We start from the raw sequence: 14,516 nt of genomic DNA, 5'->3' as shown, positions 1-14,516 counted from the left end.
CCTAAAAATGCTCACAAGTCCCGATGTGCCACTTATGTGGGTCAGTGGGAGGCAGGCTCTTCAGGCAGGTGGCCTGGGAGTGTCAACCCTGGGGGGTCACAGTTCTTTCCAGAAGATGGAAGAGGCAGCCCAGCCCCTCAGGTGCCTTGCCTTCTCCCCCTCCCCCTCCCCATAGGAAGCAGCCCAGCCCCTCAGGTGCCTTGCTTTCTCCCCCCTCCCCATAGGAGGCAGCCCAGCTCCTCGGGTTCCCCTCTCCCCTCAGGAAGCAGCTCCCATGATCCAACACTCCAAGCCCAAGACTCTGAGGGACTAGAAATAAAATGTATTCCAGCTCTGATTCTGTACATGGGGAGACAGGCCCTAGGCCAGGCCTGGGGCCTCACACATGGTTTGTACAATAAATACACGGACAAAGGGTGGGCCAGGCCCCAAGCAAGGAGCCCCTTCCCCACTCAGCATCCCCAGCTGTGAAGAGGGGACAACGCTGAGGTTCAGGCTCAGTCCAGCTTCCTTGCTCCCAGCTTCATGGGCCCTTTGGCTGCCTTCCTCTCTGCCCGCCTGGCTTCCACCTCTCTCTTCCTCTCTTCTCTCTTCTTTCGAGCAAGCTCAGCCTTGGCCTGTCCTGGAAGACAGTGACATGAGAAGCGGGGCTTAGTAGGAGCTTTTCCTTCAAGGCCCCAGCTCTGCCCCACCCGGAAGAGATGAGGGGACCTACTGCTCTCTGACTCCAGGGTCCCCCAGTCCCCACAGGCTTCTGTGCTCCAGGAATCGGAATTCCTCTGAAGACAAGACAAAGACATCAATCAGGGCCAATCTAAGGGGCTGGGGGGGCTGAACTCCCCAGCCTTCCTCTCAGGACCCCAGTGACCTGGCTCTGGCTCTGACCAGCACCCCCACCCCACTGCCTGGCCTGGGCAGGCCTCCCCCATCCCACCCCCACCCCACTGCCTGGCCTGGGCAGGCCTCCCCCACCCTACCCCCACCCCACCGCCAGGCCTGGGCAGGCCTCTCCCACCCCCGCCTGGGCAGCACTCACCCGCACACGTTACCTGTGTGTTGGCAGTTAGGCGAGGTGCCAGGGATGAAAAGGGATCTGCCTTCTCACTGGTCTCAGTCCCACCCCAGTTGTACTCGCTGGCCAGCTTGGTGCCCTCGGGCAGTTTCTGGGGCCTTGACTCCTGCCAGCCCTGGTCCCAGGAGCCTTCGGTCTCCCAGCTGCTCCAATCAGCCTCAGAGGACTTCTGAGAGGGGCTGCCCGCCTGCAATGGGAGAAAGTCAAAAGAGACTGGGGGGCAGCAAAGTCTCCCACTACTAGGCCCCTGCCCCCCACCCTGGACCCAGGGCCTCACCCTCCTGGACCGCTGCTCCCTTTCACTGAGGGTCCAATCCTCCCGCTGTGGCTCTCCTTCTTGCTGTGGAGGAAGGGTTAGGGAGTAAGCCCAAGGACAGGCACCAGCTGGAGGATCTGACTCCAGAGAAACAGAGTGCCCGGCCCCCACTCTGGCGCCAAGCAGCCCTCCCACCCCCAAGCTGCACAGGCTCCCTTCCATCAGACAGGAGTGGCTGGTGCTGCCCCAAGGACCTCTGCAGGATGTGGGAAGGAGGGACAGGGAGAAAGGAGCAGGGATCATCACCAGGGCCTAACAAAATCCTCAAACATGTGCCTGCAGGGTTCCTGGGGCCACAGAAGGGAGTGCTGGGATGAACACGGGACTTTACAAATATTAGTCCCTCCTGCCATGGGAGGAGCTGCTATCATGAATCCCCATTTTACCGGCAAATAGAGGTGAAGTGATTTGTCCATGGTCACTCTGCTCAAATGTGTCTGAAGCTGGGTCCTGAGCCCCCTAACGGCCTCACTCTTCCCCTGCCCCTGTGATGATGGCCTTGGTGGGTGGCTAAAGGAAGGATGCTAGGCAGGAATGACGTGGGGGCTCCCACCCCCCACAGCCTGGCCTTGGCGCTTTCACAGGTCGCTTCCCCATGCCTGTGGACCCTCCACACCCTAAGAGACTTACTGACCCAACACAAAATCAGTAGCCCAAAGGGCCACAGGCCCTGCCCTCCCACACTGGCCATTCCAGTGCATGCAGGGGCACCAGGAGAGGCTGGGGAAGTGAGGCCAAGGAGGAGCAAGGAATCATGGGCCCTCTTACCTCCAGGCTGCCCCAGTCTTCATCATCCCACCGGTCAGTGGAGCCCTCCCCTTCCTCAGCTGCCTCCTCTTCCTCCTCCTCGTCCTCCCCCTCTCCTCTTCTGTCCCACTGACCTGAGGTCACCGGAGGGACCTGGGCAGGGGCAGCTGCTGGAGCTGGGACTGGGGCTGCTGTTAAGGGGCCTGGGGAGGAGAGGAAAGGGGGCACATCAGTTCACCAGCCTCCTCAGAAAATCCAGATTTCCTACGTGCTCATAACTGAAGAGGGAGAAGGTAGGGGTACACACCCGCCAGGTACATGGACAGCCAGGGGTGGATGCTTCAGGCTACTGCGGCTGTGCAGTGGGAGGGGGTCCCATGGAGAGCCCCCACACCCCACCCAGGCAGGGAATGGGGCAGATCTAAATTCCAATGGAGAGAGGCTATGTGAGGGGGATGGTGGCTCCCAGGCTCACTCCCTGAGTCTAGGGCTAGAAGAACCCTCAGAGGCCATCTTGTCTGGCCCCAGGGAAGTGAGGTCCAGAGAGTGGAGTATCCAAGGGAGGCTGAGGCAGTGAGGCCAGGCTGCTGCAGGCCGAAGACAGCATGTGCTGCTGCTGATGGGGGCAGGGGGCAGTCTGGAATCCTAAGCTCCCAGGAAATTGGAAAACTCACCTTGTGGGAGTGGCCTGGGCAGGGCGTTGCTGGCTGGGGCGCTATCAGGGGTGGTGGGGTTGGCTCGGATCAGCTTGTAGGTGAGGGAGGAGACACCTGTCACTGCCCAGCCGGCCCAGGATGCGGCACTGGCCCCTGGCCTGGGGCTAGAGGCTCTGTGGACATCCTTCTCTAGGGGAAGAGAGGACAATGTGGGAGGCCCAGGGCTGAGATTCCTGGGGAAGAGCTCCCAGCAGAAGAGAGGGAGAGCTTGGGGGGCAGTGTGATGGGGGAATAGGCGGGAAAGCAGGCCCGGTCCCCATGGCCAGGTCCACAGGGGAGGTATCAAGGCTATCAACAAATGCCTTTGGGGTGGTGCCCCACAGCACCAGGGACGGTGCTCACACTCACCCATTTCCTCCAGCTGGGCTGGGTCTTCAGACACAGACTCGAGTTTAGCTAAAAAGCTTCGAATGGCCTTGAAAGCCTGTGGAAGGAGAGAGAAAGGAAAGTAGAGGCCCTGGGGGAGGGAGGCTGGCCAAGAACCCAGAGGCAGACAGGAGCACAGAGGAGGCAGGGGACCCCACTCTATCGCATCCTAGACAGTGTCTGACCTCAGGGACTCAGTTTCCTGATCCATACAATGGGACACTAGGGGACTGCAGAGATTTCTGAAACACTTCTGAAGGCTATACCACATAACAGGGAGTGGGCCAACTCCAAGGCCCCTATCGTCTCAAATAAGGCCCTTCACTTCTCCAGGCCTCAGTTCCTCATCTATAATAGGAGAGGACTGGACCCAATTCCCTCTTCCAGCTCCAGATTTAGGATTCTTAAAGGCTGGATGGTGTTTATAGGACACAGAACAGCCCAGGAAAAGGCAAAAGGAGAGGGTTGGAGACAATCAGGACAGCTAATCACCAGGGGCCAGGACACTCAAAGGAGGCTCCTGGGGTTGAGGGGCACAGCCTAGGCAAAAGAATGGAGGCAGGAGCTGGCTCAAAGACCTAACAGGAGTTAGTACCAAGGCAACAGGGTGGGGGTGAGCTTAAGTCCCAGGTCTCTTAGGCAGGCTGCATCTTGTTGTCTAGCCAAGCTGAGGCTGGTCTGGGACCCAGGCTTCTGCCCAGCCTCACCTGGTCACGCACAGTTTTCTCAGGATCTACAGTGAGGGTACAGAGGACTGGCAGGATCTTGAGGGCACAGTCGTTCATGGAGTAGAGGTTGTGGGTGGCAGCAAAGCCCAGGACTCCTGCTGCCCTCGATGGGGCGAAGGGGTCCCTGGTGGCCCTGCTGAAAGCCGACGTGAGGACACGGTGTCTGGTCTGAGGAAGAGGAGATGGTGCTCAGGGGCCCCGTCCCAGCCAAGACGGTGGCAGAGCCAGACCTCGCTCCAGGGGGCACTTGGGAAAGCGAGGGACAGATGAAGGCCACCCAGGCCAGAGGGGTGCAGAGGCGGGTGCCCGACTCACACTGGCACTGAGGTAGGGGCCAATCTTGCCCAGGCACACAGTGGTGTTGCAGCGGATAGGGCCCTGGTCGTCCTTGGCCTGCAGCCTGGCAAAGTGCTTCATCAGCTCGACGTTGAGATTCTGTTCATTCAGCTTGGGGGCCAGGAGCAGCATGGACTAGAAGATGGAAAGGAGGCCGGGGGCCAAGGCCTGGCTCAGTACCTTTCCAAGATCCAGGAGACCCATGGACAGCACCCAGCCCACCCGCTGCAGACCTTGCTCTTCTCCCCCACAAAGCCTAATGTGCATACTCAGGCAGCCTCCAAAAACCCCGACAAAGCAGCTTTTACCCAAAGAGGGCCCACTGAGAGATCTCTTTGCAGATTTGCTGATTATGCCTTTGGTAGAGACCACCCTGTATGAATGCCCTGTCCAGTCAGAGAAAGGACCCAGGTTTGTACCATCTGCCTCCCCTACAAGGAAGGGTCCTAGCCCTAGGACTGGTAAGGACCTCAGCAAGCCACCAAATCCAATGAGGACCCTGAGCATCTGGGACGGGATCACACACGCAGTACGTGGAAGAGGAGAGATTTGAACCCAGAGCCAAGGACTCTAGTGGCTGTTTTCACTACACCAACTTGCCAGCCTCAACCAAGAGGGGCACTGGGCTGAGACGGTCAGATGCATGGGATTCCAGGGCCCACAAATGGCAGAGCTGGCACCCAGACCCAGGTACCCCTCTGTCCTGTCATCACACAGCAACGACCCCCACTTTGACCATCCTGCCCACCCAAAGCTCCCAACTTCCCACCAATGTGGAGAAGTCAGCAGCGGGCCACCTGCTCCTCCCCACCCCTCACTTCCTGCTTCCCTGAAGGAGATGGGGACAGCTACCTCTCCAGGTCTGCACTACAGACTCATGCCAAGGAGATCTCAGGGCAACCAAACACTTGGGACAGAATTCCATAGGACTTGGGAGAGAGGAGAGCCTGAAAGGTCATCCCAGTCCAGCCCCTTCCTTTTCAAGGGGAGGAAGCTGAGGGCCCAGAGGCTTTTTCCAGGGTCCCAGAGCCGAAGTGCGGCAGGGCCCACTCGTGTGATTGCACCCGGCGCCTCTGCCACCCTGGGCTGACGGGCCCTGATGGTAGGCAAGCCTTGTCCCCCCAGCCCCGTGTGGCCAGTGCTCAGCCCCTCCCCAACGTACCTTGACAGTCTGCTCCCGGATGGCAGGGTTGGTGTCCAGGAAGCCGTGCACAACGTGGGGGAAGATCTGAGTGTTGACTGTTGGCTCATTGAGGTACTGTATGAACTGCTCCATCTGTGAGGGGACGGTGGGACACGTGAGGCCCATGGCAGGTCACTGAGGGGAAGCCACCACCCAGGGCCAGGGCAAGGCAGGCTCTGGGCCTTCCTGCCGCTGGCAGCTGCTGTCTGCTCTGCGCTGGCTCTCTTTTTCAGGACCTGATTCACATTTTTATCTGTTTATCTGGTGCAGTGCGCAGCAGACAGAAAGGACTCAATGTTCTTTGGCTTATTCACTCATTCCTGGGGCCTTCTTTGCTTCAGTTTCCCAAACAACAAAGACCAGCAGGCAACTTCCCTGATCCTGGGCTCCGGCTGGGGCAGCAGGACCTGCCATCTCTTAAGTTGGAAAAGGATCCTTGTGGCCAGGCAAAAATACCTGGGCCTTTGCAGCTTGGGTTTCCCTCCCCAGGGACATTACTGAAGGGGCCTTCGAGCCCAATGCCAAATCCAGGGTTCACTGCTCTCCCTCCCCCAGCCATCTCCTCTAGGGAAGGGGCACATCCCTGCCCCAAGACCCTGAGGGCCCCGGAACCCAGGCAAGGGCAGCAACCTACCTGCTGCAGTAAGCGGATGCGCATGGCCCGGTCTGTGGAGGAGAACATCTTTACCACGACAGGAATGATCTTCTGCTGGTACTCCTCAGCACTGAGGAACTTCCCTACCTGCAAGAGAACAGAGGCAGGAGGCTCCGACCTCTGGTCACAGCTCAGGCCTAGGCACAGTCAGCTTGGGCCCTTGGCGGCCGAGGGCCCCCCTTTTCCTCCCCTCTCTGGGCACGTGAGGCTTCGCTCACCTTGAAGAGAGGGGTGAGGATGACTGCTCCAGCGCTGCCATATTCAAAGGCTGTCAGCAGCTGGGGCAGGATCTTATGCCGGCAAAAATCCTCAGGGAAGGAGTCCAGATTCTTGCTCAGCTCCTGGAAGAATTTCTGCTTCTCAGCAGGCTCTTTGATCTATAAGAGAACAGTCCATACCTGAGCAAGAATTCCTGCTATGGCCTCTCTGGGCAGTGGCCATTCAGTGTGTGCTCAATGACCACAAACGAAGAAGGACCTACCAGCACTGGTTGCAGACAGCTCTGACGGCTCACAAGTTGCTGTTTGTTTTTTCCTGACATTAAACCTTAGCACGCCTCTTTCCAACATCCACTCCATCTTCCATGTGGCAAGCCCTGATCATGCCCCAGAAGTCTCCTCTTCTTCCCCCCTAACTGCTTCTGGTCATCCTCCTAAGGCACGCTCTCAAGGCCCTTCTCTGTACTAGTTGCTCTCCTCTAGACACACACCAGTTTGTTCATTTCTTTCCTAAAATATGGCACTCAGAACTAAACACAACATCCCAGGTGAGGTCTGCCTAGGGCAGAATGCAAGTGGGCCCATCGCCTTCCTGGTCCTAGCCGCCATGCTTCTTTCTTGGCTTTTAACTCACATCAAGCTTGGAGACCACTAAACGCACCCCCCCCAACGTCCTCCTGTAACCTGCTCCTAATCCCCAGAGACCAATCCTTCTTCCTAGAAAACATCCACTTTTCAAGGGCACCCACTGAGAAATTATGAGATGCTCCCAAAGTGAATGAAACACGTGAGATCACCCCATAAAAGGAGCTAAAGGAAGTGCCTTTCAGGCTCCATTCAAGAGATTCCATAACCAAACAGGCCACAGAGGGGATCACAAAAGGACAAAGCAAATAATCTCCTATTATAAAAAATGTCAGGGGCAGCTAGAAGTTCAGTGAATAGAGCACAGGCCCTGGAGTCAGGAGGACCTGAGTTCAAATCCAGCCTCAGACACTTAACACTTACTAGCTGTGTGACCTTGGGCAAGTTACTTAATCCCAACTGCCCTGCCTTCCCCCCTCCAAAAAAAAGCCAAAAAAACAATGTTAAACGGCTAATAAGGAAATATGTTTCACCTGACCTCACATATATACTCGAAATCAAATTGCTTGCTTCTCCAGGAGGAGGGAGTGTTGGGATGGAGGAAGAGAATTAAGAATCTAAAGTTTTTTAAAATGATTGTTAAAATTTTTACATGCTAATTGGGAAATATTTAACGACATAAAAATATTAATTAAAAATTGTTGCAACTGGGATAAGCAGAGAAACTGACAATTGGGAAATCTTGGCATCAAATGTCCCAAATAAAAGCTTGATATTCTGTACAGAAAACTAACACAAACATGAGACTAAGAGTCAGTCACAATACATAGATGATAATGGGGCGGCCAGGTGGTATAATGGTTAGAGCACTGGGCCAGCTCAGGTCAGGAAGACCCGAGTTCAAATCCAGCCTCAAACATTTACTAGCGAGGTGATTCTGAGTAAGTCATTTTACCCCTTTGCCTCAGTTTCAAGTATAAAGTGGGGATAACAATAGTGGCTGCCTCCCAAGGTTCCTGCAGGGATAAAATGAAGAAATATGTGCAAAGCTTTTAGTGAGTGCTTAGTAAATAAATGCTTGTTCCCATCCCCCTTTCAAAAGAAGAAACGAAAACCATCAACAACCAGACGAAAAAATGTTCCAAATTTCAGAAGCTTTGAGGTTTCACTTAACATATATTAAACTGGCAAAGATAATCAAAACCAGAAACAACCAATGTTTGGGAAGGGCTATAGAAAAACACAGTAGAAAGGTACAGAGCTGGAAAAATCAGGGTTCGAGTCTTGTCTCTGACACATACCAACCATCTGTGTCACCCTGGACAAGTGGTTTAGCCTCTGCAGCCCCAGACAGCTCGAGGACTATGAATCACAGACAAAGTATTGATTGCCTGATGCTGATGGGAAGAGTTTTCATACTGGGTATTCCCTATTTGCAAGGTACTTTGGAAATATCCTCACATTTTATCTTAGCGACAACCTGGGAGGAAGGTGCTATTATCATCGCCATTTTACAGAGGAAGAAACTGGAGGTAGACAGAGGTTAAGTGACTTGCTCCGGGTCGCAAAGCTATGAAGTGTCTTAGGACAGATTTGAATTCAGGTCTTCTGGAGCCTATGTCTAGCGCTCTAATCTGCCTCTACCTACCAGCTAGAGAATGGCTGCACAAATCGTAGTAAGTGAATATAATGCAATATTATAGTGCTGCAAGAAAAGACAAACATACAAAATTCAGAGACACCTGGAAAGCCTCAGACACAGAAAGATGATAACGCAAGGGGGAGGCAGCCGATGAAAAAGAAACCACTAAGCACAGGCGAAATGAATGGCATCTGAAACCCAGATGCAGACACACAGGTTGCTCCCCTAGGAGCTGGAGGTGGGGGCTGCCAATACAGAATGGTGCATACATCACCAGCAGTCAGTTGCTTTTGCTTAACTCTCTTTGTTATAAGGAAGGGTTCAGGGGAGGGAATGTTGGGTCCTGGGAAATGACAGTAGTGTCAAAAACAGAAAGCAGCTGGTTAAGACTTCTTAAAAGTTCCATCTTTTTAGATTTGTCCCAGGCCTCTAGTCTGTCAAGAACTTTGTGAATATGGATATTGTCATCCAGGGACAATGAACTCTTTCTGCTTTGTGTCATCTTCCAAACTGAATGCACGTCCTATATGTTTCTAGCCAAGACTCTGGTAGAAATATTAAATTTCATTAGGGCCTAGCAACAGACTCCTGGGGCACTCTACTCCAGACCTCCTTCCAAAATGACACAGAACCGTTAGTAATTCCTCCTTGGATTTGGCCACCTAATGAGTTCTCAAAACCGTAGCCCAGGCAGTGGAAATCCCACAACATTTGGAGTGAAAGGATCTAGGTTCAGATCCGGCCCTGTGTAATGCTGGATAAAACATTCCCCCTCCCTGGGCCTCCATTTCCTCACCTGTAAAATGGGGGAGTTGAGCATCTGCAAACACTTGGCAAACTCTAGGGACCACTCCCCCATGCTACCCATCATACAGCTCCACCCTTTCCCTTTGTGAACACGGCTCCCTTCTGCAAGAATTGGCAGGGAGCACAGATACAGAGGAGGGAAGTGGCATTTTTATGGAGTACCTACTGTGTGCTAGCTTACAATGATTATCCTTAATCCTCACAACAACCCCTCATAGTTACTATTATTATTCTCAGTTTATAGTTAAGGAAACTGAGCCAACAGGAGGTCAAATGACATGTCCAGCATCACACAATGAGGCTGAATTTGAACTCAGGTCTTTCTGACTCCCAGCCCAGCGCTCTAATCAGTCCATGAAAGCAAGGCCCCAGGGATCCAAGAGAATAGAAAGGAGCTTAGAAGATGGGGACTGGAGAGGCTCTTGGAGAGCACCCAGCCCAGCCCCTTCCCTTCACAGATGAAGCAATGCAGTTAGTGGGCATCGGGCCGGGCTTAGAACTAGGTCTCCTGATCCCTGGGTCAGTCCCCTTTCTACCTGAGGCCAAGGGGCTGTCAAGGGTACCAATTATTATCAAGGACGCTTTTTGTGATTTCATTTCTAAACTAGCCATGAGTGGCTTTGTCACATTCTTCTTTTTTTTTTTTATTAAGCAATTAGGGTTAAGTAACTTGCTCAAGGTTACATGGCCAGTTATTATTTTTGTGTGGGTGCTGAGTATCTGAGTTTGTTACATTATTCTTGTTTGTGTGGTAGTGGACACTTCTGTCCTGCTTTTGAAAACGGATAACTTAAATGAACCCCAATACGCATCATTTCTCAATATACCCCACACCAAATTCTCTTGGAATCAAAAAACACAGAGCAAAGCTAATGGTGTATGCCACGTTCTGCACCCTCAGCACCCCTCTCCTCTACTGAGTAGAGATGTACAGACCCAGGATGTGCACTGCAACTCCTCTGAGCTCACCTGGGCTGGCTTTTTGGGTTCTTTTTCAAGCCATCATTAGTTTTAATAAGCAGACCTTCAACTGGGACTTCTTCCCCCACTCTCCTCTCTTCCCACCATGCTTCTCACCCTTCCACCCTCTTCTCATTTCTGTGAGATTGTCCCTGTTTTGATGATGAATCTGGGATGATGGTATAAATTCAATCTCAGTCTGCTGATCACAGAATGAACTAACCTGAGTCTTGCCTAACTAGTCACTGGCCAGCAGGGCTAGGCCGGACAGAACAGTCTGGAGTCTATAGTGGCACACAGGACTGCCAGACAGAAAATAGCATTTATGGGGTGTGTATGTGTGTGTGTGCGCGCGCATGTGTGTCTGTGTGTGTACATGTATGTGTGTGAGTATGCGTGTGTGTGTGTGTGTGTGTGTGTGTGTGTGTGTGTGTGTGATGGGTCCCAGTGCTCCAGCACTCCGGGGGACACAGCAAGAGGCACCGGTGAGGCAGGAGCCACTCCAGCAGTGCCCTTCTTCTCAGGAGCAGCCCCCACACACACCACAGGCTCACCTGTATCTCCTCAAGGAACAGGTTGGTTTCCACAAAGCTGTTGTTCATGAACCCACCAGGGGCCCGGCAGTTCTGCAGGAAGCGGGATGGACTGGGACGAACCCTGGGGTTGGCCCCCACCAACTCGCAGTAATGGGGAACCAGAGACTTTGGAATCTGGAAGAATGGTAGGCATGAGAGGGGCCTCAGTGGGCCATGGAGGGCAAGGGGCTGAATGAGGTGGGTGGCAGGAAGGCCACAATGACCAGAGAGGGGCGAGGGGTCCATTGCTGAAGGGAGGAAAGCAAGACCCAGAAATGAGGGGGCACCCTGCAGGTTGGAGGAAAACCAGGTCCCAGAGACTCACCTTCCCCAGTGAGCGAAGGGAGGAGGCCCAGGACAGGGGGCCATTGAACACCTCCCAGATTAGACAGCCCAGTCTCCACATATCAGCTGACCTGTGTTGACCCAAAGACAGGACTCAGGGGCCCTCCTGGGCCTGACTGTGCTGAGCCAGGGGCTCCTTCCTCTTCCCTCCCCTTTCCTGGTTTTCTACTTTGCTGTGGTACAGCTAGTGACCAGGGAAAAGGAGCAGGGGGCTTCATCCACCAGCTTTTCTGGGCTCCCTACACACGAGCGGCTTGACCCTCCTGCCCATCCAAGCCCCCATGCTCACCATTTCTCCCCTAGGCTTCTGCTGCTGGTGTCCGTCATCTCAGGTGGGTCGTAACGCTCCAGGTCAGGGATACCCTTGCGGGGGGGCTCTCCGTTGTCCCCCTGGGCCGAGTACATGTAATCGAGGCCCCCCAGCTTCCACTCCCCAGCTCGGTCCACAAAGACGGCCGCCGTACACACATTGTTGTGAATGAGGTTGCAGTCACTGACCAGGAAGCTCAGGGCTTTCTGTGGGGATGAAGTCAGGCTGGGGGCACAGCTCAGGAGGTTGGCAGCACCCTGTACTCACCACCCCCAAAGGGCCAGCTGAGGGGGATGTGGGCATCTGGTTCTCACCACAATCTGATGCAGCCCCCAGGAGATCTCCAGCTCACTCAGGCCCCCTGTTTCTGCTTTCAGCTTCAGGTACGTCCCTAGTGGTGTCACAGGCTCGGTCACAACATGAAGGCATTTGTCAGTCTGGGAGAAGGACCGAGAGACTAGGTCACTACAGGCCCAGGAGACAAGGTGGGTCAAGGTGGGGGAGCCAAGGCGTTAGGCGCAAGAGGAAGAAACCAACGGACTGACCACTGGGGACCCCAGGAGGCCCTGAACAAGGCTGTGCAGATTGGGGGGGGGAGTCTTAAAGACAAAGGGAGAGGAGCTGGGGACATAGTGGAAAGGGGGCCAAGGTTCAAATCCGGCTCTGCCCCGACTCGCTATGACCTTGAGCAGGCCCTGTGCCTCTCCAGGCCTCAGTTTCCCCATCCATAAGTGAGGAGGTTAAGACCTGAGATTCTCCAAAGCCCCTGGGATCTAACCTGGATCAAGGGGGAGACTCAGAAGGGGCGGCTGGGGAGGAGCCTGGGGTCCTACCTCCAGCCCGTCCAGGTAGGCCAGGATGTTCGGGTGCCGCAGGGTTTTGAGCCGCTTAAAGGCTGCCTTGGCCACCAGAGTCTGCTCCTCGTCCCCAGGCTTGGCCTCGTACACGAACACGGACACGGCATTTCCCGTGGCCTGAGGGGGAAGCACAGGCTGGTGGGGGGCGGGGAGCAGGGGGGTCGCGAACCCCCGCCCACAACACATGGGGCTCTGCTGGGGGGCTGGGAGTAGGACCCCCCCCCCCCCCGGCCCCAGGGCGCCCAGGGCCGCGGGGGCCACGTCAGGCCGGGCGGGCCGGGGGCGGGCCGGGGGCGGGGCCGGGCCGGCACAGGCCGCCCAGGGCTCCGGCCAGCGCGGCCTGCTCAGCCCGGCCGGGCTCCCGCTCCCGGCCCCCGGCGCGTCACCTTTTTCTTGCCGCGGTGCAGCGCCCACAGCCCCGGCCCCGGCGCGCCGCCGCCCTCGGGGAGCTCCGGGCTCAGCTCGTACGGGAAGTCTCGGATCGGGTCCCGGGCGAAGAACCACATCTTCCGCCCGGCCCCAGCTCAGGCCTCGGCCCCGGCCCCAGCTCCGCTCGAACTCCGGCTCCGGCTCCGGCTCTGCCCGGGCCCGGCTCCGCCCCCGCCCCGCCCCGCCCAAGGTCCCGCCCCTCGCGGCTCCGCTAATGGTGCCCCGCCCCCGAGGGCCTCCTGCTCCACCTCCACCCCCTGGTCCCGCCCCCATTAGGTGGAGGGGGCCCGCCCCCTCGAGGCTCCGCCCACGCAAGCGCAGCGCCTCTCAGGCCCCGCCCCCAGGGCCCTGAGCTCCCTCCTCCGCTCGCTGCTCAGGCCCCGCCTCTTCGAAGCCGCTCTTCTTCCTCCTTCCTCCTCCCGCCCGCCACAGAGACGGAGGCGCAGGGGCGGGGCCTAGGGGCGGGGCCAGAGGGGACGGGGGAGAAGGAGGGGGGAGGACAGGAGGAAGATGCGGGAGCGAGGGAGGAAGCGGAAGGGAGCAGCTGCATAATAACCGCTGACGTAGGCAAACCATTCTGGGTGGGGCGCGCTTTTAGTAGGCGCTTAGTGAATGCTAGGGCCCCCCCCCCCCCGGCCGTCTTACCCTGGCCCATGGGGCCGCAGTTTACATTTGAGAAAGCTGAAGCTCCCCAGGGGAAATGACGTGCCCTGGGCCATCCCGCCAGCGAGTCTCCGAGGGCCTGGGTTCAGATCCTACCGGTGGTGTGACCCCGGGCAAGTCACTTGCCCCTGGGCCTGCAGCCCCCTCATCTGGGTCTCCCTGATTTCTCGGAGTCTCTCATTCTCACCTGTAGAATGGGGCCCGGCCTTCCAGGGCTCTCCTGAGGCCCAAATGAGGTGCTTAGCACTGGGTCTGGCGTACAGTAGGTGCCACATAAGTGCTAGCCACTGCTATCCTCGTGAGACTGGGCCTGGGGTCAGGAAGACAACCGGGGCCTCAGACACTTCCCATCTGGGTGACCTTGGGCAAGTCACTGCACCCTGTCGGCCTGTTTCCTCACGTGTAAAATGGGCTGGAGGACATGGCAGCCACCGCAGGATCTGTGCAGGGCTTGTCCTGAGGCGCCAAGGCAGAGTGGTGGCCACCCCTCCAGGCAGGTCTGGAGCTTTGGGGCACTCATGGACCGAGAAGTCCCCCAGACCTGCCCCTAATTCTGGGGTAGAGCTCCAAGCACTGCCTGCGCTGGAGCCATGCTGCAGCCGGGGCTTCTCTCCATCTCCACCTGCCTCCTGGCCTCACACTTCTCCAGCTGCCCAGAAACGGGCTTGAGTCTCCCCACTGGAGCACTAATTAAGCACCTCTTCCATGCCAGGAACTGTCCTAGACGCTGGAGATACAGAGGGGTTCAAGGCAGCGCCGGCCCCCCACCCCTGCACTCTGATGAGGGAGCCAAGGAGAGGCCGGCCCCCTGGACCACAAGTCCCCTGATCTGTCAGGGAGAGGGGCTAGGGAAAGGCCTCCTGGAGAAGGGAGCTGGGGAGGTAGGGATGAGGAGGGACACAGGGCAAGGCCGAGGAGGATGCCTGGAGTCTGTGTGAGGGACAGCCCGGAGCCCAGCGTCACTCCATCCAGGGGTAATGGCAGGGGGAAGGAGGATGAAGGTGGG

The 14,516-nt window shown here is 56.4% G+C and overlaps 3 protein-coding genes across 5 annotated transcripts in view; 1 reads left to right on the top strand and 2 right to left on the bottom strand.

Annotated features, from left to right (window-relative positions):
* Positions 1–14,516, bottom strand: part of ZNRD2 (zinc ribbon domain containing 2) — a 79,767-nt gene that overhangs the window by 28,706 nt on the left and 36,545 nt on the right. The window lies entirely within an intron of this gene.
* On the bottom strand, positions 301–13,015 carry SCYL1 (SCY1 like pseudokinase 1). Of its 3 annotated transcripts, none has more exons than XM_069066287.1 (18): positions 12,805–13,015; positions 12,395–12,535; positions 11,876–11,998; positions 11,541–11,767; positions 11,232–11,322; positions 10,886–11,041; positions 6,338–6,496; positions 6,099–6,206; positions 5,444–5,557; positions 4,261–4,416; positions 3,925–4,113; positions 3,200–3,275; positions 2,810–2,980; positions 2,157–2,338; positions 1,350–1,412; positions 1,037–1,259; positions 716–779; positions 301–622 (listed from the first exon to the last, which is right to left on the bottom strand). In XM_069066287.1, exons 1-18 carry the CDS (start codon positions 12,922–12,924, stop codon positions 607–609), a joined length of 2,379 nt encoding a protein of 792 aa, XP_068922388.1. In that variant the 5' UTR covers positions 12,925–13,015; the 3' UTR covers positions 301–606. The 3 variants fall into 3 exon arrangements, with proteins under 3 accessions (XP_068922388.1, XP_068922387.1, XP_068922389.1); XM_069066286.1 differs by having other exon boundaries at positions 1,050–1,259; XM_069066288.1 differs by having other exon boundaries at positions 1,050–1,259; positions 2,289–2,338.
* Positions 342–14,516, top strand: part of FAU (FAU ubiquitin like and ribosomal protein S30 fusion) — a 380,300-nt gene continuing 366,125 nt past the window's right edge. Inside the window, exon 1 of the mRNA XM_069066335.1 lies at positions 342–351. The gene's annotated coding sequence lies outside the window, so the exon portion shown is untranslated. The remainder of the gene's footprint in view (positions 352–14,516) is intronic.

This window comes from Petaurus breviceps, unplaced genomic scaffold, assembly GCF_028583685.1.
Source record: "Petaurus breviceps papuanus isolate PSGF00001 unplaced genomic scaffold, PetGlider_PUasm1.0 90721, whole genome shotgun sequence".
NCBI lineage: Eukaryota > Metazoa > Chordata > Mammalia > Diprotodontia > Petauridae > Petaurus > Petaurus breviceps.
The sequence above is the reverse complement of the archived record's forward strand: the minus strand, read 5'-3'. Positions and strand labels throughout refer to the sequence as shown.